The sequence below is a fragment of the Zingiber officinale genome, chromosome 4A (genome assembly GCF_018446385.1).
Source record: "Zingiber officinale cultivar Zhangliang chromosome 4A, Zo_v1.1, whole genome shotgun sequence".
Classification (NCBI taxonomy): Eukaryota; Viridiplantae; Streptophyta; class Magnoliopsida; order Zingiberales; family Zingiberaceae; genus Zingiber; species Zingiber officinale.
The window spans coordinates 163,408,179-163,431,664 of record NC_055992.1 but is presented as its reverse complement, the minus strand read 5'-3'; the positions used below and the strand labels follow the sequence as shown (position 1 = coordinate 163,431,664).

The 23,486-nt window shown below is 39.0% G+C and overlaps 3 protein-coding genes across 3 annotated transcripts; 1 reads left to right on the top strand and 2 right to left on the bottom strand.

Moving 5' to 3' along the window:
* Positions 1–2,321: 2,321 nt before the first annotated feature.
* LOC121973029 lies at positions 2,322–5,004 on the bottom strand. The gene is made up of 3 exons (XM_042524625.1): positions 2,639–5,004; positions 2,479–2,575; positions 2,322–2,351 (listed from the first exon to the last, which is right to left on the bottom strand). The coding sequence occupies exons 1-3, from the start codon at positions 5,002–5,004 to the stop codon at positions 2,322–2,324; spliced, it is 2,493 nt and encodes an 830-aa protein (XP_042380559.1).
* A 6,059-nt stretch (positions 5,005–11,063) lies between these two features.
* Positions 11,064–12,263, top strand: LOC121973027 (AP2-like ethylene-responsive transcription factor At1g16060). Its single transcript, XM_042524624.1, has 7 exons — positions 11,064–11,211; positions 11,326–11,407; positions 11,577–11,666; positions 11,763–11,836; positions 11,903–11,953; positions 12,026–12,102; positions 12,223–12,263. The coding sequence occupies exons 1-7, from the start codon at positions 11,093–11,095 to the stop codon at positions 12,261–12,263; spliced, it is 534 nt and encodes a 177-aa protein (XP_042380558.1). The 5' UTR covers positions 11,064–11,092.
* Positions 12,264–12,285: 22 nt separating this feature from the next.
* Positions 12,286–21,960, bottom strand: LOC121972201 (exocyst complex component SEC3A-like). The gene is made up of 25 exons (XM_042523895.1): positions 21,605–21,960; positions 20,975–21,048; positions 20,434–20,514; positions 20,278–20,345; positions 20,085–20,187; positions 19,355–19,500; positions 18,951–19,068; positions 18,213–18,317; positions 17,901–18,002; positions 17,662–17,799; positions 17,096–17,224; positions 16,945–17,025; positions 16,796–16,870; positions 16,467–16,640; positions 16,290–16,379; positions 16,089–16,196; positions 15,448–15,618; positions 15,284–15,360; positions 14,431–14,512; positions 14,228–14,325; positions 13,993–14,101; positions 13,794–13,862; positions 13,071–13,136; positions 12,902–12,991; positions 12,286–12,461 (listed from the first exon to the last, which is right to left on the bottom strand). Exons 1-25 carry the CDS (start codon positions 21,783–21,785, stop codon positions 12,351–12,353), a joined length of 2,646 nt encoding a protein of 881 aa, XP_042379829.1. The 5' UTR covers positions 21,786–21,960; the 3' UTR covers positions 12,286–12,350.
* Between the last annotated feature and the right edge of the window lie 1,526 nt (positions 21,961–23,486).

Below are 23,486 nucleotides of genomic sequence, written 5' to 3'. Positions count from 1 at the left end.
CACCCAGATTGAATCATGTCTCCTCTGGGTTCTTGGTAACCCCGTGACAAAATCCATAGTGACATGCTCCCACTTCCATTCCGGCACTACAATCTTCTGAAGTAACCCGGCCGGTCTCTGGTGTTCTGCCTTAACTTGCTGGCAAACTAGACACCGAGCTACAAAGTCTGCAATATCTCTTTTCATACCTTTCCACCAATATGATCGCTTCAAGTCTCGATACATCCGTGTACCACCAGGATGAACTGCAAATCTCGATCGGTGGGCTTCTCGAAGAAGATCCTCCTTAACAGGATGTACCTGTTGGTGCAATCGACCTAGGTTTTGATATGTGTGTCAAAGAGTTTAAGTTAGGCTTTCATATGTATTTGATATGTGTTTGAGTCATGCAGGACTTGGTGGAACACATAAGGATTTGGTGTGACCAAATTCGGGAAGCTCATCCAAGGGCTCGGATCGTTGAGTCGGTGAAGGATGATGTGGAAGACATCCGAGGGACCGCGCGGACGAGGAGCAATGGAGTGGAGCCGAAGGAAGTGGACTTCAAGGCAGCGTGAAAGATGGCACGGAGAGGAGCCGCGGGCTCGGGTGCATCTGAGGGACGAAGGCCGAGGAAGAGGACTTCAAAGGCGACTCCGGAAAGGATGAGAGGAGTGAATGTACTGGGACCAGTCGACTGGTCATGGGACCAGTCGACTGATCTAGCTTCACAGAATGCACAGAAGCATTCTGTGCTTGTCGACTGGTCCTAAGACCAGTCGACTGGTACATGACCGTTGGCAGAAAACGGGCTCTAAAGAGAGCCGTTGGTGTTGCCTAACGGCTAGCACCAGTCGACTGGTGCATGGACCAGTCGACTGGTGTCAGAGTTTGAGTTGATTGGTGATCAACTCTTTCCTCTTACTTAAGGGGAGCTTTGGGGCATTGAAGGGATTACTGATACTCATTGTAAACCTTCTGAATCTTGCCCAAAGCTTCCAAGCCAACTCTCTTCCTTCTAGCTCTAAGTTTCATCTTGTAAAGAGGAAGAGAACTTTGTGAGAGGTTTGCTCCACCGAGAAGGAGAAGCTTTAGCCGGAGATTGCCGGGGACTGATCCACCAAAGGATCAAGGGCTCATCCACCTCAAGGACACGTCGTGGAGTAGGAGCAAGCAATCTCCGAACCACGTTACATCGAGCGTGTTCGCGTTTGTATTCTCGTTTGTGTTTCATTGTTTTAGTTTCTATATTTCCGCTTGCGCAAACTAACGTATTGTAGAGAAGAAATCGATTTGGGGGTGGCCTAGCTATCCAACCCCCCTTCAAGCCGGCCACCGATCCTCCAACAGTACCTCTGGGACACATAATCTGTTTCGGAACCGAAGAGATCCATCCATATCACGTGTGAATTCTGGCTTAGGGCCTAATTCCAACTCACTATCTATAGATCTGAGATACTGGTCTTCCATTTGACTTTCCTTAATCCGCTCCACCAATGGGGACTGTGCGATCAAGGAGACCAGTATACCACGCTGTGTTTGCCCTACTTCAGTTAAATCTAACTCTGAAAACTGTCTGACTAGATCTGTAACTGCCACCCTGTGAGTTGTCAATACTCCTCTAGACTTCCTGCTCAATGCATCTGCGACTACATTAGCTTTTCCAGGATGGTAGTTGATAGTGCAGTCATAGTCTTTCAGAAACTCCATCCACCTTCTCTGTCGAAGGTTTAACTCTTTCTGAGTGAAAAGATATTTCAGACTCTTGTGATCGGTGAATATCTCAAAGGTAATACCGTAGAGATAATGTCTCCAAATTTTAAGGGCAAAAATGATGGCTGCTAATTCTAAATCATGCACGGGATAATTCTTCTCATGATCTTTTAGCTGACGAGAAGCATAAGCTACTACTCTATCATACTGCATCAAAACTGCCCCTAATCCTTGAATAGATGCATCCGTGTAAAGAATGAATCCATCATCTCCAGAGGGAATAACTAATACTGGAGCACTCACCAATCTCTGCTTGAGCTCTTGGAAGCTTGCTTCACAAGCCTCAGACCAAGTAAACTTGACTCTTTTTCTAGTTAATCGAGTCAAAGGTGCAGCAATACTAGAAAATCCTTCCACAAATCTCCGATAGTACCCAGCTAATCCGAGAAAACTACGAATTTCCTGCACTGACTTTGGTTGTTCCCATCGGTCAACTGCTTTAATCTTCTGGGGGTCTACTGAAATCCCTTTACTAGAGATTACATGCCCTAGAAATCCCACAGAAGTAAGCCAAAAAGCACATTTACTAAACTTTGCATATAAGCGTTCCTTCCGTAAAGTTTCTAGAACTATTCTGAGATGTTGTTCGTGTTCCTCTTCTGATCGCGAATATACCAGAATGTCATCAATAAAGACAATAACAAACCGGTCTAAATATTCTAAGAATACCCGGTTCATCATATCCATAAAAGCTGCAGGAGCATTGGTAAGCCCAAACGGCATTACCAAAAACTCATAATGTCCATACCGAGTACGGAAGGCAGTCTTCTGAATATCTGTATCTCTAACCCGTAACTGGTGATAGCCTGATCTTAAATCAATCCTTGAGTACACACAGGTACCTTTAAGCTGATCAAATAAATCATCTATTCTAGGTAGAGGATACTTGTTCTTGATAGTTGCTGAGTTTAACTGCCTATAATCAATGCAGAGCCTTAAGGATCCATCCTTTTTCTTAACAAAGAGCACCGGAGCACCCCAAGGAGAAACACTAGGACGGATAAAACCCTTGTCTAGCAACTCCTGAAGCTGGATCTTTAGTTCCTCTAGTTCTCTTGGCGCCATCCGATATGGAGCTTTCGATATTGAAGCTGTGCCAGGAAGCAACTCAATGGCAAACTCTACCTGTCGCCGAGGTGGCAAGCCAGGAAGTTCTTCAGGAAATACGTCGGGATATTCACGTATTATGTGGACATCAGAAAACTGGACAGAACTATCCACATTGGAACTTACTAAAGACAAGAGATACCCCTTGCATCCCCGAGCCAACAACTGCTGAGCCTGGAGAGCTGAGATAATAGATACCCCTCGATCATTGATCCCAATAAATTCCCATGATGATTGATCTAAGGGTTGAAAAGTCACCACTTTGGCTCGACAATCGACAGTGGCATGATGCTCTGACAACCAATCCATACCCAAAATAATATCGAATTCAGTCATCTCTAGCACTTGTAGATCCCCAGTAAGGATATGACTATCAAAAGTTAAAGGGCAACTCTTGATCTCCTGATCTGACATCAATACTCCACCTGATGGTGTCACTACTGATAATCCATAAGGTCGAAGAGTTGGGACCCTCATAATCTTGCATACAAACTCAGGAGAAATAAAGGAATGTGAGCTACCCGTATCTATCAATATATCCGCAGGAATATTATAAACAGAAATAATACCTCGGATAACAGATCCTCCAGCTCGCTGTGCCTCCTCACGAGTCAAAGCATAAACATAACCCGGCTCAAGACCTGATGGCTGACCCCTCTGGATAGAAGAAGAGGGCTGACTCTGATCCTGCGAAGGTTGGTATGACTGGGTCGAAGGCTGATAAGAGAATGGTGGCTGATACTGCTGGGGTGGAGGTAATAAGTACTGCTGGGGTGGAGGTAGCAGGTACTGCTGGGGTGGAGCTGGCAAGTACTGAGATGGAGCTGGCAGATACTGCTGAAGTGGAGGTACTGAGTGATACTCACTCTCCACCTGGGACTGCAAATGATAGAGTTGTGGCTGGTGAGCAGACTGTGTAGGTGGGGGATTTCGTGGCTGAGACTGCTGGGATCTCTGCGGGCCTTTCTGCTGCCGAGACTGTGGAGGTCGTGAGGTAGGTCGAGCCTGCTGAGACTGTGATCCTCCTGCTTGATGTTGTGCCTTCAAAGTGCAATCTTTCTGCATATGTCCTGGCAGTTTACAATAAAAATATATACTCTTATCCAGTGGACATTCTGATGCCAGGTGATTTGGTGCACCACATTGAAAACACTTCACCAATATCTGGCCCCGCTGTGATGGAACTGGGTGACTAGATCCCTGTGATACTTTGGCCACCTTTCGTGACCGTGAAGATTCTCTAGTCGTATCCTGACCACGAGATCGACGACCTCGACTCTGCTGTCTAGAGTGTGAGCTCTGCGAGGTCTGTCGGCTGGCTTCTCTTTCTTGAGAGACTTGCTGCTGAGTCATCTCAATAAATATGGCTCGATCAAGTGCCTCTCGATAAGTAGTAACAGGAAATCCAGACATCCTGATCCGAATATATGCTGCCAGTCCCTGTGTAAAGTGAAACATACGGTCTGAGTCCTGAGCAACCATATGTGGGCAAAACTCAGCAAGTCTGCTAAATTCTGCACTATAGTCTAGCACGCTTCGGTCACCCTGCTTGAGACTCATGAATTCCTGGCGTCGAGCAACACAAAATGCTGCAGGAAAATACTGTCTCTCGAACGCCTCTCGAAAAGACTGCCAAGAGATAATCTGATCCCCAAAGACTGTCTTTTGCATCTTCCACCATGTGGATGCTTGCCCTCGAAAATGATAAGCGGCTAGCTCTACCTTCTCTGTGTCTGAACAGGACATGTATCCAAAAGTGGCCTCAATATCCTCCAACCATGTACGCGCCACCCAAGGATCGGTGCCTCCATGGAACAGCGTAAAACGATCCTTTGCTGAACTAGCAAGCAAAGGAATACGGGCCTTTTCCATAATAAACGATGCTGTAGGAATGGCTGGTACGGCTACCTGAGCTGCAACAAGATGAGGTTGTCCCTCAGTCTGACCACCGACTCCAATACTGGGACCAACCTGAGCTCCCGGTACCAACTCAGATGGGGAGATAGGAGCCTCATCCAAACCAAGATCAGTAGTAGTGGCACGCTGACATGCACGACCACGACCGCGACCACTACCACTGTCGTAACCACGCCTGCGACTACGGGCACGGCTACTGCCCCAACCGCGACCACGGGCTCGTGGCATTGCCTATAAAATCAGATGAAAATTTTCAATAATAATTTATAATCAAGATAATTAAAACAAAGAATGACCCGTAAATCCTATAGCTCAGAGATACAACTCGACTTGTATAAAAATGTCTTTGATCGAGAACTACATAAACCGAAAAAATCTTGAAATAAAACCAAAACCCACGAACAAAAAACGAAAAACTGAGCTCTGATACCAATAAAATTGTCACGCCCCAGAGGAGTCCCTGCCAGACAACCTCTCCTGGTGACAATATGAAGCATACATACATACATCACAATATATAAACATAAACAACATATTCATCAGCCCACACGGCTGGAACATACATAAAATAAAAACAACATAACCACGAAATGTATCAATTATATATATCTATCCATAGACTACAATTACTATACAGATAAACGACATCTGTAACAAAAGTGCAAAATATAAATACAGCGAAACAAAAGTAAAACAAACCAGAAAATCAGCACGTCGAGATCTCTGAGCAACTCTATGAAAGTCCAAAATCAACAGTAATATCAAAAGGATCCCTGTGTCTGCAAAACTGGAGACCAAGGAATGTAGCAAATTAGCCAAATGGCTAAGTGGATACTCAAGAAAGATGTGCATGAATTTAATCTTATTGAATAAGTCAAGGAAGTAGAATAAATCATCATCTTTTGTTACAACTTTAGGATTATTCTTAAAGTTCTACATTTATACATATATATGTATAATCATCTTCTCATTATCTATAATCAGGTAAAATTTTTAGATTAGAGTTTAGGATCTTCACCTTATCATCACTTGTCATCATTAATAAAATCAATTTTTTTCAATCTTATTATTTAATCACTCAATTATAAGTTATCATGGTAAGATCAACATGTATATCAATAGTCTGAATCTGATAAATCAACTAAAAAGTGAATCACTGGAGCCAATATCATCAGAGTGAAATATCATATGGATAGGCTAAAAGCCTCCTAAGAGTATAAAACTGTCGCATACGTCATCTGACGTACGGGCTATCAGCCCTCACCGGTGGAAGACATAATAAACTGACCGAGGGCTACATCACGCCAACACGCCTCGGGTGTACGGTCAGGACTCTGGACCGCGGCCGCCGCGCTACCACAATAACATGTGGGCGGTCCAGTACTCTAGTATAGAGCTCTGGTATAAAGCTAGGCTCATAGTCTTCACTTTTTAATTCTTCATTTACTATCTTTATTATTTCACCTTTATGATTATATTCATCCATTTATCATGTTTATTCTCTTTTCATATTGAATGGTCAATCAAGGTAATATTTTCGTATCAAGTCTATTAATTTATCATTATAGGGTCCACAGATAAAAAGCTACAAGTATCAACAGATAGAGTATCAAAAGCATGAAGTATGAAAGGTCAAGCAAGTCAAAAGAGACAAGGTATCAACAGAAGAGAAATTCAGAATATTTCTTTAATTTTTAAAAAAACAACCCTTCCCATATCAATCCCTATATGAACTCACATGTGAACAAGAAATAATATTAATTATTTACCCTCCAATAATTTTAATATTTTAACTCATTTCGCTATTTATAATATCAGTTTAATCCCCATTTTTAAAACAATAATATAACCTATACATATTCCAATTTATATATTTATTCATGCATAAGGAAATAGACAAGAGTAGATGTATCCACCTTATATACAGCAAAATCTCCGAGTATCGGCAGGTCACCGTGCTCCACTCGAGCTCGGATCTACAAACACAATATCAAACATAACTTAAATAATCAAAATACTATCTAATAACAATAATGACCTAAAATCTACACATTAACTCTGATTCAAAATCAGTGAATTATTTTGATCTCGATACCTCGTACCACTTCGCATTCCTAGATACAACATCTGTTCTAATCTAGATATCCCTTCTAACTACACATCAATTTAACCCAAAAGCAACCTAAAATATACCTTCTAAGGGTTTTGTGTGGCTGCTAGAAATTAGGGCAGCAATTAAGGTTCTTTGTCGGCAACTCCGGCAAGCTACGGCAAGCTCCGGCGAACAACGACGACGCTGCCAATAAAAGGACAGCAGCTAGGGCTGCTGTTGGAGGAAACAAAAGGCAGCAAAACTGCTGCTGTTGGTGGGGGAAAAAGGAGAGAGCAACTAGGGTTTTGTTTCCCCTCTTTTCCCGGTGGTTTGGCGAGCTTCGGCGAACTCCGAGGAGCTCTAACAGTGCTGCCGAGAAGCAGAGAAGAGGAAGCAAAGGAGAAAACAGTGCTCTGCCCTAGCTGGAGGAGGAGAAGAGGTGCGGGAGGAGAAAACGAGGGCTGCTTGAGAAGAAGAACGGGAGAAAAAAAATCCGCCGTTCGTCGCCGCTAGAGAAGAAAACGAAGAAGAAGAGAGGGGTTTTGAGGCTTCGGTGGGGAAGAGAAAAGGGAAAAGGAAAAAGGGGGGTGTGGGGGAGGGCAGTGCACGTGGGTGAGTGGCATGGGTGTTTTTTTTTTTTTTCTCACTTAACAGTGCCTCCTCCAGACCTTGCAGCGGTAGTGGCTCAGTTACAGAAGTAACTAGCTGAACAGCAACAGGAGATAGCCACCTTAAGGGATAACCAGCAGAACACTCCCACTGTCATTTCAGAACCTAACTTAGCAACTCCAGTAGTGATAGAGGTTCCACCAGTCCAACCTGCAGCACCAGTGGCCCCAGCAGCGGGGGCAAAGAGGGAAGCCTATATGATCCAGTGGCAGAAGATCAAGCCAGAGAATTTCTCAGGAACGAGTGAACCATGAGATGCCCAAGCCTGGTTCAAAACACTGGAGAGTACGATGGAGCTTCTGGAGTGGCCAGAACCTGAAAAGGTGAAATGCGCCTCCTTCTGCCTGACAGGAGACGCACGTATGTGGTGGGAGAAAATTAAAGCGAAGCGCCCAGTGAATCAGATGACATGGGTCGACTTCGAAAGGGAATTCTTCAAGGAGTTCTTTCACATGCGGGTCACAAACCGCCACTATGATGAGTTCACTGAATTTCGTCAGGGCAACCTTTCAGTTGAGGAGGCCGTGAAGAAATTCAACAGACTGGCTCGTCTATGCCCCGAATTAGTCAGCACTGAAAGAGAACGAGTCCGTTTGATGCTCAAGATGTTAAGGTCGGAAATAGCAATGAATGTGGCTAGCGGCGTCTATAGACCGCAAACCACAGAAGAACTGATAAGTAGTGCTCTGACCACCGAGCATTACCAGAACAACATCAAGCAGCAGAAGCAAGCCCTCTCAGAGTCGAAAGGCCAAGGAGGCTCAGGTACTCAGAAACACCAGGGCCACAACTCTAACTGGAAAGGGAACTCCAGTAATAAACGCAAACCAGGGAGTTACCCAAAAGGAGGACCAGCTAGTAAACAACCCAGTTATCCCAAGTGCTCTACTTGTGGGAAATTCCACCCAGGAGTTTGTCGCAAGGGAACACGAGGATGCTTCGAATGTGGCTAAGAAGGGCATATGGCTAAGCAATGCCCGAACAAGACCAGTCTTCCTCCGCCACAGCCGATTCAGGACGGAGACAAACCATCCCAGTTACATCAGATGCAGGCTGCTATAGATGGTCCACACATCAGTCAAGGCAGACTAGAAGCCCCCTCAGCCACGACGAATGCGAGGATCTACTCACTCACCAGAGAAGACGTAGCGAATGCCTCGACAGTTGTTACAGGTCAGATTAGTATTTTACAGCAAAGTGCAACTGTCTTATTCGATATTGGGGCAACCCATTCTTATATATCCAGGGCATTCGCCGAAAAGTTGGCAATACCTCCAGAGGTACTCAGTGGTCAATTTTTGATGACACTATCTTCGGGAGAAATTATGGCATCCACGCACTGGCTCTGAGCAGTGCCGGTCATTATAGCAGACAGAGAGCTTTTTGGTGATCTGATAGTATTAGATATGGCCGACTACGACGTCATCTTGGGAATGAACTTTCTGATCAAGTACGACGCCTCCATAGAGTGCCGTAAATAGAGAGTTGTATTCCAACCTGAAGCAGGAGTGCAGTTTGGGTACATCGGAGAACCAAAGAGAAAGGCCAAGAAGTTTCTCTCAGCTCTGAAAGCACAGAAACTACTGGATTCGGGATGTACGGGATTCCTAGCACATGTAGTCAGTACCAGTCAGAACAAGAACCGAAAGCTGGAGGAGGTCCGAGTTGTATGTGACTACCCAGCAGTCTTCCCTGAGGAGTTGCCAGGCCTAGCACCAGACAGGGAGATTGAATTCGAGATAGAACTTATTCCCGGTACAAATCCTATCTCCAAAGCACCCTACCGCATGGCTCCAGCAAAAAACTGAAAGAACTTCAGGAGCAACTACAGGAGCTGCTCGACAAGGGCTTCATACGCTCTAGTCACTCACCATGGGGAGCGCCTGTATTGTTCGTGAAGAAGAAGGACGGGAGCATGCGCCTGTGTATAGACTACCGGGCACTAAACCAAGTCACGATTAAGAACAGGTATCCTCTTCCCAGGATAGATGACATGTTCGATCAGCTAAAGAGAGCAGCAATGTTCTCTAAAATAGACCTCAAATCGGGATATCACCAAGTGAGAGTTAAGGAAGGTGATATACCCAAGACGGCTTTCAGGACCAGATACGGACATTATGAGTTCGTAGTCATGCCCCTTAGTGTGACGAATGCTCCAGCTACTTTCATGGACCTAATGAACAGAGTATTCAGGGAATACTTGGATAAGTTTGTTATCGTGTTCATCGATGACATTCTTATCTATTCCCGAACTCAGGAAGAACACGCAGAGCACTTGAAGATAGTACTGCAGACCCTTCAGCAGAACCAGCTGTACGCCAAGTTCACGAAATGTGAATTCTGGCTCGATCAGGTAGCCTTTTTGGGTCACATCATCTCCAAGGATGGTATCATGGTATACCCCAGTAAAATAGAGGTTGTGAGTAACTGGAAAAGATCTAAGAATGCCAGTGAAATCAGAAGCTTTCTAGGACTAGCAGGCTATTACAGAAAATTTGTAGAGGACTTCTCCAGGATAGCCTCCCCACTGACAGCTCTTACCAGGAAGAACAGAAAATTTTAGTGGACAGAGGACTGTGAAAACAGTTTCATGGAGCTCAAAAAAAGATTGACCAGTGCTCCCATTCTGACTCTACCAGAAAACACAGACAGCTTTGATATTTACAGTGATGCCTCTAAATTGGGATTAGGAGCAGTACTGATGCAAAATGGTAAGGTGATCGCCTATACCTCTAGACAACTCAAGGACTATGAGAGGAACTACCCTACTCATGACCTTGAGTTTGCAGCAGTCGTCTTCGCCCTCAAAATTTGGAGACATTACTTATATTTTCTTGGTTGATTTCTCAATGCTGAAATAATCATTTTTTTACATAAATTAATCTACCAATTCTATTATGCTCTAAATTATTGTTTTTTTAAAAAAAAATTAATTCCCTTTTAAATACTTCTCAAACCACACAAAACAAGCTACTACAGCTTTTAAGTTAAAATATGTGGAATTATCTGGTTATTGAACTAATTAATATAAAGCTTTGTTGAGAGTTACAATCCAGTTAATAGAGGGATTATTTTATTATTTTTTAAAAAATTGCATATATTTTAGTTTTATAAAAAAATTATTAAAATTTAGAAATTGAAATGAAATTTCTTAAAAATAAATTAAATTCAAAGTTTTGTATTTAAAAGTCATCAATTGGATCAACTAATTAATAATCTAAACAACAATATGTAAAATAAATTACTGTTTTTTCATGATTCTTTAGTTGGAAGTAGTTAATTAGTAGTTCATCTAAACTCTTCCTCTTTTTCTTTCTTTGGGCACCCCCCCTTCCAGCATTAGTGTTTAAGATACCAAATTATCTTTATTTTTCATCAAATAAAGTAAAAAAAAAATCCTTGCAATAAATTAATACTTCAAAAACATCAAGATTAGTGCAAGAGTCACCACAATATTGCTCCAAGTGAAGACAATGGACGGCCAATATACAAGAGAGCCGGCTTCCAACACACACTCCTTCTCCCTCAATTGCCATCTTTGGAAGAGCAATAGCAATGACCAAGAGGCAAAGAAACATCGGTGCGACCAGAGCCGTGAAGCTAAAGAGAACAAGAAAGAGTGTACCGAGAGAGTCTCCTTCTCAACGCAGCTCCATCTACCGCGGTGTCACCAGGTTAACCAGTTAATTAGTCCCTAATTAATCATTCTTAATACTTTGCTTAATCACTATTAATTGCTGTGTTTTTAGGGTTAATTAGTGTTCATTAATCATAATTAAGTTGAGCAGGCATCGGTGGACCGGGAGATACGAGGCACATTTGTGGGACAAAAACTGCTGGAATGAGTCGCAAAATAAGAAAGGAAAGCAAGTTAAGCAATTAATTAATTAATCACAAAGTCAATTATTTATTTCTTTTTTTCTTAATGGAGTTAACATTATTTTACATTATGTTTTCTGTGTTGCTTCGAAAAACATTTTAATGTATAATAATAATAATAATAATTTGAGAATTAATTTCTGGATTAATATTAATGCAGGGGGCTTATGACGACGAAGAGGCAGCAGCTCATGCGTATGATTTAGCAGCATTGAAGTATTGGGGCCAAGACACCATCTTCAATTTCCCTGTATTATTTTTTTATTTTCTACAATTTTCATTTTTATTATTTTTAATATATTTTTTAATAATTAATTATGAATTATTTAATTTAAATTAATCGAAGATATCAGCATACGAGGAAGAGCTCAAGGAAATGGAGAACCAGACCAGAGAAGAATATATTGGATTATTGAGAAGGTATTAATTAATATATAATGATTTTTTAAGTGAAAATTAATTAAGTGGTGAAAGTAATTAATACAGGAAGAGCAGTGGCTTCTCGAGAGGAGTCTCTAAGTACAGAGGAGTAGCAAGGTATTTAATTTGTTTATATCATTATTTTTATTTTAAAAAAAATCAAATGAAAATTTTATATATGTTAATTAGGCATCATCATAATGGGCGATGGGAAGCTCGAATTGGTCGAGTTTTTGGCAACAAGTATCTCTACCTCGGAACATATGGTAAAAAAAAAATTATTATTGGTGATTTATTTAGCTACCTACATTCAAATAATGCAAGTAGTTTATAAAAAAAAATTATTCACCTGTTGCAAACTACTTTGTCATGATTCCATAACTAAGAGGTGGCGAGTGATAATGCATTTAATGTCAAAGAAGAATGAAAAAATAAAAACACACATATAATAATGTTATAATAGAAAGGATCATATGAGACCTGAAAAACAAGAAAGAATTGAGAAACGATTTGTTTACATTGAAGCGAGTGCGTCCCTCATCTCTGCCACAGAAGGAACAGGCTCATTGACATATATTTTGGCGACAAGCTGGACGAAACTTCCATATTTTTCAAGAAATTCCTTCTGCAATGCAGCAAGTCATTGTTAAACCTTAAGCTCTTACATATAAATTGGTAATGTTGCTTCTATGTTGGAGTTTAGATGGCCAGTTCAAATGGTACAATTTTACTACTGTACATGTACCTATAGAAAGCAATTGAAGATAGGAATTTTAAGTGGACAAGAACGATGACTCATTATGTCAATATGTCGGAGGGTGTCTTCTTCTCAAGTTAGTCATTTAGAGAAAAAAGAGCTGAATGCAATATGGTATTAGAACTATAATGAATCTCTCAATTATGATGGCCATAAGGATGCATGTCGTGTTTGTCACATGGGATGGAATAAACTCCATCCAAACTCAACAATTTGAACAAACAAAAACACAAACACAATTTGGGATGGTGAAGTCATTCCATCAGAGAAATAAAAAAAAAACATTTGAGGATGAAACAAAAGCAAACCTTGCATTTATCCCATAAAGAAGGCAACAACTCCTGAGCAGTTGTATTCTTCTGTAACTTACGATACATAGCATTGATGATCTTGTCAAGCTGTCAGAAACAATGAGGTAGCATAGTTGAAGTTCCTCTCAAAAGATTGGAAAAATGATGTTGATGTTGTTTAACTTACCCCTGATAAACTAGACTTCAACATTTTACGAAGATCAGCTTTTGACATTCCAATTTGGAAGGGAATCTGCACATTGATGATAATTGCACAAATAAGAAAAGTAAGAAAAAAGGGTTCCATATCTATAGCAGTGGATGATGAATTGATTGCTGAAGATAAACAAATGAAAGGAAAAAAAAAAAAAAAAAGGTAAACTGACACTGGAAACAAAAACTTGCAGAAAGTTATATAAGGAACTTGTTGATAAGATGAATAGGAAATAATCTGAAACTCAGAGTGTACAAGCAATAACTCTCAAGTTCTGACTGTTATGAATTCGCAATAAAATATCGAAGTGGAGCTGGCTTTAACAATAAAAGCTCAAAATCCATATAAGAAAACACTAATGCACTGGAACCTGATAACTAGATGAAGCACCGACGAGTTGATTCATTTTAGAGGAATATTGGTTCCCACTGGTGCACAAGATTCGGCAAGTCTTCCCTATGATCCGACAATCAACTCACTCTTCACATGTGCACTCAAGACATAGGATGAAGATGCACTATCCCTTTGTGAAAGCCTCAAGAAAGGAGACGGGCAGGAGACTAGAGGGTAACAAGGATCATGGAGTTTTAGATGAAATCCCTTTCAAATACCAACATTCACAAGAGTCCAAAAGATTCGACGTAAATGATGCTGATCGAAGGCATTTGATTTGACTATGAAGTTCCAAGCACTGACCTCCTCAGGCGGAATGGTGTGCATCAATTCCTCAACTCTGCGGGCAAACTGGAACAGTTTTTCAAAATGCTGAAAAGATATATTTCAATAGATATGATTGCTATTTCAGAAATGGCTTTCAGTTCAGACCTTAAGAAGATTCCCATCTATTGCCAACAAGTAATGGAACAAATGAAATATATATATTTGGTATACTCACTATGTAAATGACCATGCTAACGTGACGAAGGCAAGCCTGCTCATATGATTCACTAGCTTGGTGATAGAACTTTGCCAGGGTTGGTACGACATTGGCTAAGTCATACAGGCTGCATATATATAAAGTTACAGAACAGAGTAAACGGTTGCCGTGTGATTCACCAGATAGAATATCTAATGATAAAAAAAAAAATGCATATGAAAGGTCAGTAACCATGTCTGATCAGCCTACTCACCTGTTCTGGAAAGCCGCATAGTTTTCTAGAAGAACAATATCAGAATACTTGGAGTCAACTTGCGCAGCCCTCTCCAATGCCACAAACATGATGCTAACCTAATCACGATAAATTAAAGATGAATGTTTGTGATTGCAACTTAAACAAAACCAAATACGAAAATTTAGAATTACACACAAGTCGTGAGTATCGAACAATCTTACAATTTTAGTGTAAGCTTGATCGACCAAATCCCTTGACTGGCCTTGGGTGTATTGTTCCATGCGTGATGCGAGAATTGCAAACCTAAGTTGGAAAAGTGATTTTTGGGTTTCTTATTTTGTTACTACCAGAAAGCATTTTCAATCAATTGAAATAAGTTATTCAAGATCACTTGGCAAGTTATATGTTCAATAAAGCAACAAGTTATGCACATACAGTGGCATTCTTTGGTTCTTTATCTTCAAATATAAGACTTTTATCTCCAAATTTAAGACTAGAAAAGTCAATTGAATTAAAATTTGAAATAATAAATTATAAAAAAATTATAGCAATGAGCGAGCATTGATTCCTAAAGCATCCTGGTAAAATCATATTTATAATTTTATAAGACCTACATGAACTCATTTTCCAGGACATTTTATAGTTAAATACTATTGTTGTTAGTGTCAAATTGATTCTTTCCTCCTTTTCCTCCTCTCTCTTTTTATAGCATTTAATCTCCTCCCATGATAGGCAAACGAAATTGATGGATAGCCAATGGGGAAATAATCTTTGCATCTCAGATGGTGTCTGTCGAGAAAAGCCTTGTCTAAATCGTATCATTGAAACTACATTTGGCACAAGTGGCATAAGATATTTACCAATACCAATATTGTATCAATATTGATCGGAGACTAGAACGGTCCTTTAACCCTAACCCCTTAATTTTCAATCTAAAAGGTAGAGGGTCAAAGGTTGAAAAGAAATTCAACATACAGTGTTCAGGGTACAATGGAAATAAACAAAGTATAAGTTGCTTTCAGAGGATCCGATATTGATTAGACCATGTTAGTGTAAGCTGAAAGGAAAGCTTACCTTTGAATGCAAGGGAGAACTCCTGTTTGCCGTCCACGTTCATATTTCTCCACTGAATAACAAGCATCATCAACAAACTATAAAGAAAACAAGAGTTCAAGCTGTTTACCAAACATTATACAATATGACAAGCACAAGGACAACTTAGTGAGTGCATAACACACCCTGCTGAACAGCATTGAGATCCTTATTTCCAATTCATCAAGCAGAAGGTGCACAAACCCAGAAGTATCAGCCTTGTCGGCTGAAAGATACCGTTCTGTAATCCCATGCATCGTTATGCAGCACAATGGATCAATTTTGTACGCCCAATCCACTATCGAATAAAAATCCTCCTGAAGGAAGATTGTAAAATGTTAGTCATGCTTTTCCCTAATCTGGAAGATGAAAGGAACTTTAGAAAACAATAGGTGCTTATCACATCTAGATTAACCTACAAGCTACATAACTTCAGTAGTATTTCCAGATTTTAAACCAAGGCATCTCTTTCTTCGCCCTGCAGTTTTACTGATTACTATGCTTGGTATTAAACTAGGCATAACCTATTGATCATCTCCATCTCATCCAATTTATTCTTAGGATATAAAGGTCCAATGAACTAACAAACTAGCTTAATCTATGAAGGTTGAAGGTTGAAGGTTGAAGTGATATGCAGCTGCATATGTATATGCATTATCACATAAGTATATATGAGCACACGTGCCAGCATGAGACACTTTTAAGACAATGATCATTCGTGTTGTTCGTGTGATGCTTTTAGGTGAACGTGTTTTTCCCTGTTGATGGAGCATGAGACTGAATTTACCTCAAGCCCAGCAAGCAGTTCTTTTAGACATTCATTTAGAATTGCGAGCTCAGCAGCATCATTGCCTGAAGAATTTGATAATTGTGTAAGTTGAAGAAAAACTGTAAACTATTCCAAGGGAAGAATTTGTCTATGATGATTTTACTTAAGAGGACAAAAAAAAAGGGCGAGAAATGAATTAATATAATTTCCTTGAGGAACCATCATTGGCTGGGTAGAGCTAACAGCAGTTCCATCAGATGAAGCAAGTACAGCAACATCAAAGCACATAAAATGAGCAAAAAAAGCACTCTAGTAATAAGAAAAAAGTAAGAGTTGTTAGTCGTGTAGAATTAATTATAAAGTAATTAAAATGCAAGAATCAATAACAAAAAGAACCTCATCCACAAGAAGAGGAATGAAAACTGTCAGCATCTTAGAGTATGCTTCGGAAACTGAAGAAGAATCTGCATTAGCTCCCTGACATGCAGATATCGGGCCCTCGAGCCAGAGTATTGGTTTAGTATTTGCTACTTTGGTAGCACCACGGAGTTCATTAGCAAATTCGCGTGCCTATAATAGTATGAATTTTAATTTCATATACATAATCTTCATTTAAACTAACACAAGCTCGACAGCAAGGTAATCATCGGAAACTTGACAGACCATATATAATATGTATACCAATACAATCACAGTAATGACTGGCACAATCTTAAATCACTGACCTCTCGACGAAGCAACACATTTAGAGAATGACAGAAAGCTTTTCGCAAAGGGGCCAAGAAATTTTTGTCAAGCGTCTGAGAAGTTTCAAACAGGGTATAATAGTCATGGCCTACCATTAGTGAATCCGAGATAATAGTACCAGACAAACCTTTATATGCATCAGAAGTCTTGCATATGTCCTGCATTTATACCTGAGGTCTGCATGGTCAGGTCTCTTGAGTTGTCCACGCTGCATGCTGCTAGGTCAGTCTAAACTTCACAAACAATTTCGTTTTTGGAAAAATTGACGACTTGATCACCTGAGAAAATAAGCTCTTGTCATTCATCATCTGGTCCACCAAACTTGGAAAGTAATTTCGTAAAAACTCTGATGCTCGGCAAACAAATGTGCATTTTAATAATACAAGTTCTGCACGTTTTTCCTTGATCTGCACAGAAAAAGTAATTGAAGATCAAGAATGAATTAAGATGTCAAAGAAGATTAAGAGGGCATGGAAAACATATAATTGTAGAAAAAAATGTAAATTTTTTGAATTTGAAAAGTGATGAAAGATCTTTAAAAAGCAAATAATTTTTTTTATGAGATAAGGTAGTGAAAGAATAAATATATGGAACTAGAAAATGAACATGAAAAATACATTTAGCAAACGTCATGTGGACTTACATTTGTCCTATATTTTTTTAGCGTACTCTGTTTATAAAATTGGACAAGCATCTAAGAATAAGTAATTTGAATCTTGACTAACTAAATTGGCATAAACTCAATAAACTTCTAATAGCTCATCATTGCTAACTGTGGTTGGCCCCATGGGAGGTGGCCTCCTCTAGGAGGGTTAGTAACACAGAGAAAGATTGAAGAACATACACCTCTCATTCTTGCATAGCAGGGATCCAAATTTGACGCTTCGAGATTGTGCAAGGCACCAGTTAGCCATTCACAAACCTCGACGTTTTTATGCACGTTGGCCTCATCGAAATAATCTCCTGTGAGACATTCCTCATACTGCCAATGCAACCAATATTAATTTACACACAAAACTTCAAACAACGAATCGAATGTGTCTAAATTTGAATTCACTATTTTGTGAAATACTAACTACATACCTCTTGAGGGATTTGAAAGCGTTCAAGTAATCTATCAAGTTCCTCAATGAGAGCCTTGTTGCTCACGGATTGCAACTCCAACTTATTATTACGAGATTCAATCTTGAAGGCGGAAAGAAAAATATGCAAGTCTAACAGTTAGGAGTGCGGGAAAATGAAGATAGACATATCGATCGACATGCAATTATAGCTTGCATAATTTAAAACAGAAAAGGAGAAATTTACTTGCTAAATATTCTGCCTAAGTTGTTCCCACTTTAGTGTAGGACAGATTAGATAATGGAAACTAAGTATTCATCAGTTTCTGCTTACTGATTCAATATCCTCTCTCATATGCCGAAGTTTCACATTAAAAATGCCAAGCCACTCATCCATATCTTCCACGCATGTGCTGGCACCTTCTAATCCTTGCAATACCTGTGAAATTTAACAAACTGGTTAAGCAATCTATCCCTTGATCATCTACATGCATGGAAGCAAATCACATTCATACATGCATATATTGAGATATTGAATTATACACTATTACAAATGCAATCCAAACTATTATATTCAGGATATGTTCTTACTGTACATTTTTACAAATGGTTTAATTTCTTTGATCGCTAACCGGGACTTCCTGTAAACCCTTATCATATTACATCAATTATCATGAGAAGTAAGTAAAGATTTTGCCTATCATATTGAAGTCACGAAAGGAGTTTATATACGGGGCATAAGGTTGCATATATCCAAACAAGTAGTCCTAGTTTGTAACGAACATGAATAAAATTTATTAAAGTTGATTAACCGATCGACCATATCCCATACCTGATTTGGTCAACCCAATATATGACTATGAGCTGACATAACTGGACATATATTTTTTAATTAAAAAATAAATACAAACTAACCAAATTAAATGATCACCTGTCCCAAAAGCATGAGCTTCCAGGAAAGGACCTAGGGCAGACAATAATGCTTTCAACAAATTGATATCTAAAGTTGGAGAGACCTTGCTAATGACTCGGCGTATAAAATTGAACTATAGAATATCAAGACCAGCAATACCTCCTCTATTATGGATTCACATTCAACAAGTGCATGAACATTTGCTGCTTCTAAAGCCAGAAGTTCCCTCTTTAACCTTTCTGAAAATGCTTCTGCTTCACCAATTCCCATAACATACCTGCATCAGAATATCTTGTGTGTGAATCATGGCATAAATATGAATATTAGAGGGAACATTATGGACATAATGCAAGTAAAAAAATTATCAAAAGATAAAGGAGGTACAGATTCATATATTGGAAAACAAACACCTGAAGGTTAATTTGAAAAGAAAAATAAAACTCATCAGATTAAATGCTCCGTTTCACTGAGCAACAAAAAGCATCACGGAAGTATCAAAGATGCATACCTGCATGCTAGGCATGACTTTTACATGATAATTCAAACATAATCAAGTAACATACGTGCCAAGGAGAGCCTCCATGTCCTCTTCTTCAGCTTGTGAAACAAGATCTCTTTCGACAGTAACTTGTGAGTGACCTTGAATCAAACCAGATGCGTCTTGCCCACCATGAGTAATAACTTGACTGCTTACTGCAGTATTATTTTCCTGTAGCAGAATATATAACTTATTTTCCCTTTTTTTTTGGCTTTGGTTTACATACACAGTAGACTATGTACAGGTATAGAACATCCAATGCCTATATTCAAACACCGTGTTCACTAATCATATGCACTGAATAAAATAAGCAGAATGGCTGTTAAAAACCTTTTGTACACTGAACTGCCCATAAAAAGGAGTGAGAAGTAGGATTTGTGCAACTTCAACTGAAGAAATATTGAAATTTAAAGTTCTAACGATTGCATGACAACAACAGTTTCAAGCTCAGGATAAACAAGAGCAGTTCTTGCGCTATCATGCTTGATGGAAGATGGTTAGAAAAGGATGAGCAGGATACTTTGCCAAAGTAGCTACATTTCAAAGCTTTTTCCCTTTATTTTTTTTTTTTTGATAAATACTAGCCTAATTCCTAATCTAATATTTAGTCTTGTATTTACAACATGGTACAACTTCATATATAAAGAACACTATAAATCTTAAGATAATAATAAAACCTATTAGTCTTTGTATTCACATATTCATATGCATATATATAATGGTCAGATGGGCATGAGACAAATTAAGAGGTACACCTTTGCCCAGAGAGCCATCTCCACTATGTCTATCCCAACAACTTTTGGAAGACGTCCCAATATCTCCTTGCTCATGTTTAAAATGCATAGAAGTATGCGGTTCCTGCAAGAGGAAATGAATAAATAAGTGCATTCTTTATAGAGCATATCCTTGTGTCCATCTCTGACACAGAATAGTTTGGGAGGCAATCACCTGTCACCTTTGTTTCTCATTGTCCACTGAGGAGGAGCAACACTTTGGCTTCTAAGATTATCAAATCCCTAAAGAAAATGCGGTAGAAGGAAATCAATGACAAGATTCAGCAAAAGGGTTAGTAGAATTCCAAGGGAGAAAAGATATGACAAATACCAGCATGAATGAGCAACCACTTGGATCATTTTGCAAGACTTCCACTTTTGAAAGATGTTTCAATTTGTAAATTTTTGCAGGCTACAAAATTACTAGAGGTTGTGAGAACGAGTACATCAGCAATTTTGGTGTAACAGCTGTAAACACACTTGATTCTTATTCAATTTAAGAAAAGAAAACATTAGCAGTCAAACATCTTACAATGAGACCTTTGGAGAATGAGAAAAAAAATACACTTGATTTTGAAAGGAGTTTTAAGGCTTTCAGTACAAGAAGATTTTGAGCATCAAAATCAATCCTTCGAAATAGCATGAAACTTTAAGCAAATTTTCAAATGACAAAAAATAAGTTAAATGTTTAGGAACATAAAAGTATTATTATTATTAACTAGACACTTCAAGGGACAAAATTATTTTATTTTGTACATATTCATCATAAGCATTATTATTAAAAAAAAACATAAAAGTATTATTATTTACTAGACATTTCGAGGGATAAAATTATTTTGGCACATATTCATAAGCATATCATTTTAAGATACCTCAAGTACTCCTCCTCCTCCTGAATCTTTCAAAACACGAAGAAAAGCCTTGATTTTTGGACCTTTTGCTTTGGCTGCGTGATTAGACAAATATGAATGTACATTTTCCTACAAATAGCATCTTAATAAATTCTTATCCTGCATAATGTACATGCTTAAGCAAAGATTCATATAGCTAATTACTTAAAATGGTTAGAACTAGCACAACTTCAATTATTTTTATTACTTTGTTGTCGCTTTATTTGTATATACATATATCAATACCAGATGCTTTCTTCAATTTTCCAAAAGATATTTCTAAATATAATTTAAATACGAAAAGCAAAAAATACTTAAAAGTCATACAGGTAGAAAATGGCATGCCTGCATACAATTACGACAACTATCTATGGTGTGTGTTTTTTCTCCATTGATTTCATGGTGTAATGTTACATCTCAATGAAATTATAAAATATTTTTAAAACATCAATAACACATTGCAGAACCTAGAACAACAAGACACGCCTATATTTTTAGCAAGTGTATACTTAAATTCATTCGATCGATCTGTTTAAGCCTATATAATATGCATGAATTCTTGAGTAAAACATTAGGAGAGACGAGACGAGACGAGACGATATGGAGACGTACTGGTGAGGGCAAGGACTCTGGGTTTGGCCATCTGTCGCCCCAGTTTGCTGGTCTTGCCCCAGACGCCACGACTTTTGGCGACGCGGATCGACAGCACCACTTTTTGTTTGTTGATGGCAGCGTCGATGGCCACCTCACATGCTCGCCTCAGCTCGAAGTCATCGGCGCTCGATCTCGCCATGGAATCTATCGATCGATCGGTCACCTTCCTCTTCTCTTCTCTTCCCGTCTAACTACCTTGTGATACCCTGCGGCTGCCTTGTGATCAGATCGATGGAAGACATCCAGATTAAAGTGGGGAAAGAATTAATAAAGAGAGCTCGGAGATAAATATGGATCCGTGATTTTTTCTGATCGATGTTCCTAATTATTTGCATGTGTTGATCATATTCTCAAAATAGCGAGGCGAATTAATATATAATTAATTACATACAATATATATATTGTCTTTATAGTCAGCATTATATTCCATTTGTGAGGAGATTTATAATGACGTACAAGATATAACAAACGACACTGTATATGACTATCTTCAACCTCATTCAATAAATTAAAAACTACTCATCCCGATGCCTCCCGGGGGCTCGACCTACTGCATACCTACAACTGCTGATCAAATAACTCAAACACAATCTAATGTTTCATATATCAACTAAAAACTGGGGAAGAAGAATTTGATTCATCTGCACTATGACATTATGTATCTTGGTGGTTCCTGTAATTAAGGTGTCCAATTGACTAGAGGATATGAACGTAACCACCTTTTATTAATACTACAATTGCTGGTTACTGCAAAAGCCAAAGGAGTATCAAAACTGGCAAGTACAGATTCCCTTCGCGTCCCTCCCTAGGCTCCCTAGCTATTAATCTTCATTCTCTTGACACTCCAAGTTCTTCTTTCTCATTCTACTTTCTTTCTCCCACTTAATTGGGAGATGGGAAGCCATGGGAGTCCCCTCTGTGAGTTGCTGCGACAGCAACAGGAACCATTTCTGTTGGATGTTTACCTTGCTCTTCCAGCATCAAGTCAGTCTCTGTCTAGCAACTTTTGCTGTCATGCTAGCTAATGCATTTGAGAAGCCACAATTCTTGACCAGCCATGGCTTCATCAAGTATTGCAGGAGGATAAGAGGACAAGATGGCAAGTGAAACACAATAATCTTTCACACTTCAATTAAATCATAAAACATGTAGCATATTTATAAGCTACTTACATAACTCATTACAACCCACTAACTCCATAATTCACCTCACTAACTCAATTACTCTACCCCACTAACTCCATAAATGTAAATATATTAAATATAGACTTTTTCTTTTAACTACTACTACCACTTATTGCCACCTCATCAATTCACTAACTTAATTGTTAATTTTGAGTCATTTTATAAACACTCCCCCTTGATTCAAAATTACAAACGCCAAGACACTATCTAAAGTAAATAAATTTATCTCTTGGAAGTGACTTCTTCAAAATATCCGCCACTTGTTCATGTGTGCTGCAGTGCTCCAACATAATTTCATTATTTGCAACTAAGTCTCAAATGAAGTGTAAACAAATATCAATATGCTTAGTTCTTGCATGGAAAGCCAAATTTTTTGTCATTGCAATTGTCGCCTTGTTATTATAAAAAATAGTAGTTGCATCTTTTTGTTGTTAGTGAAGATATGCAAGTAATCTTCTAACCCAAATTGGTTGACATGCTGCTGAAGTTGCTTCTACATATTATGCTTGTGAAGACGGTAAAGTTGTAGTAACTTGTTTCTTTGAACTGCATGAAATTGCTCCTGATCCAATATTAAAAACATTAGCTGAGATGTTTTTTCGATCATCCACTGAACTTATAACCCAATCACTATCTGTGAATCAAATTTTAAAACT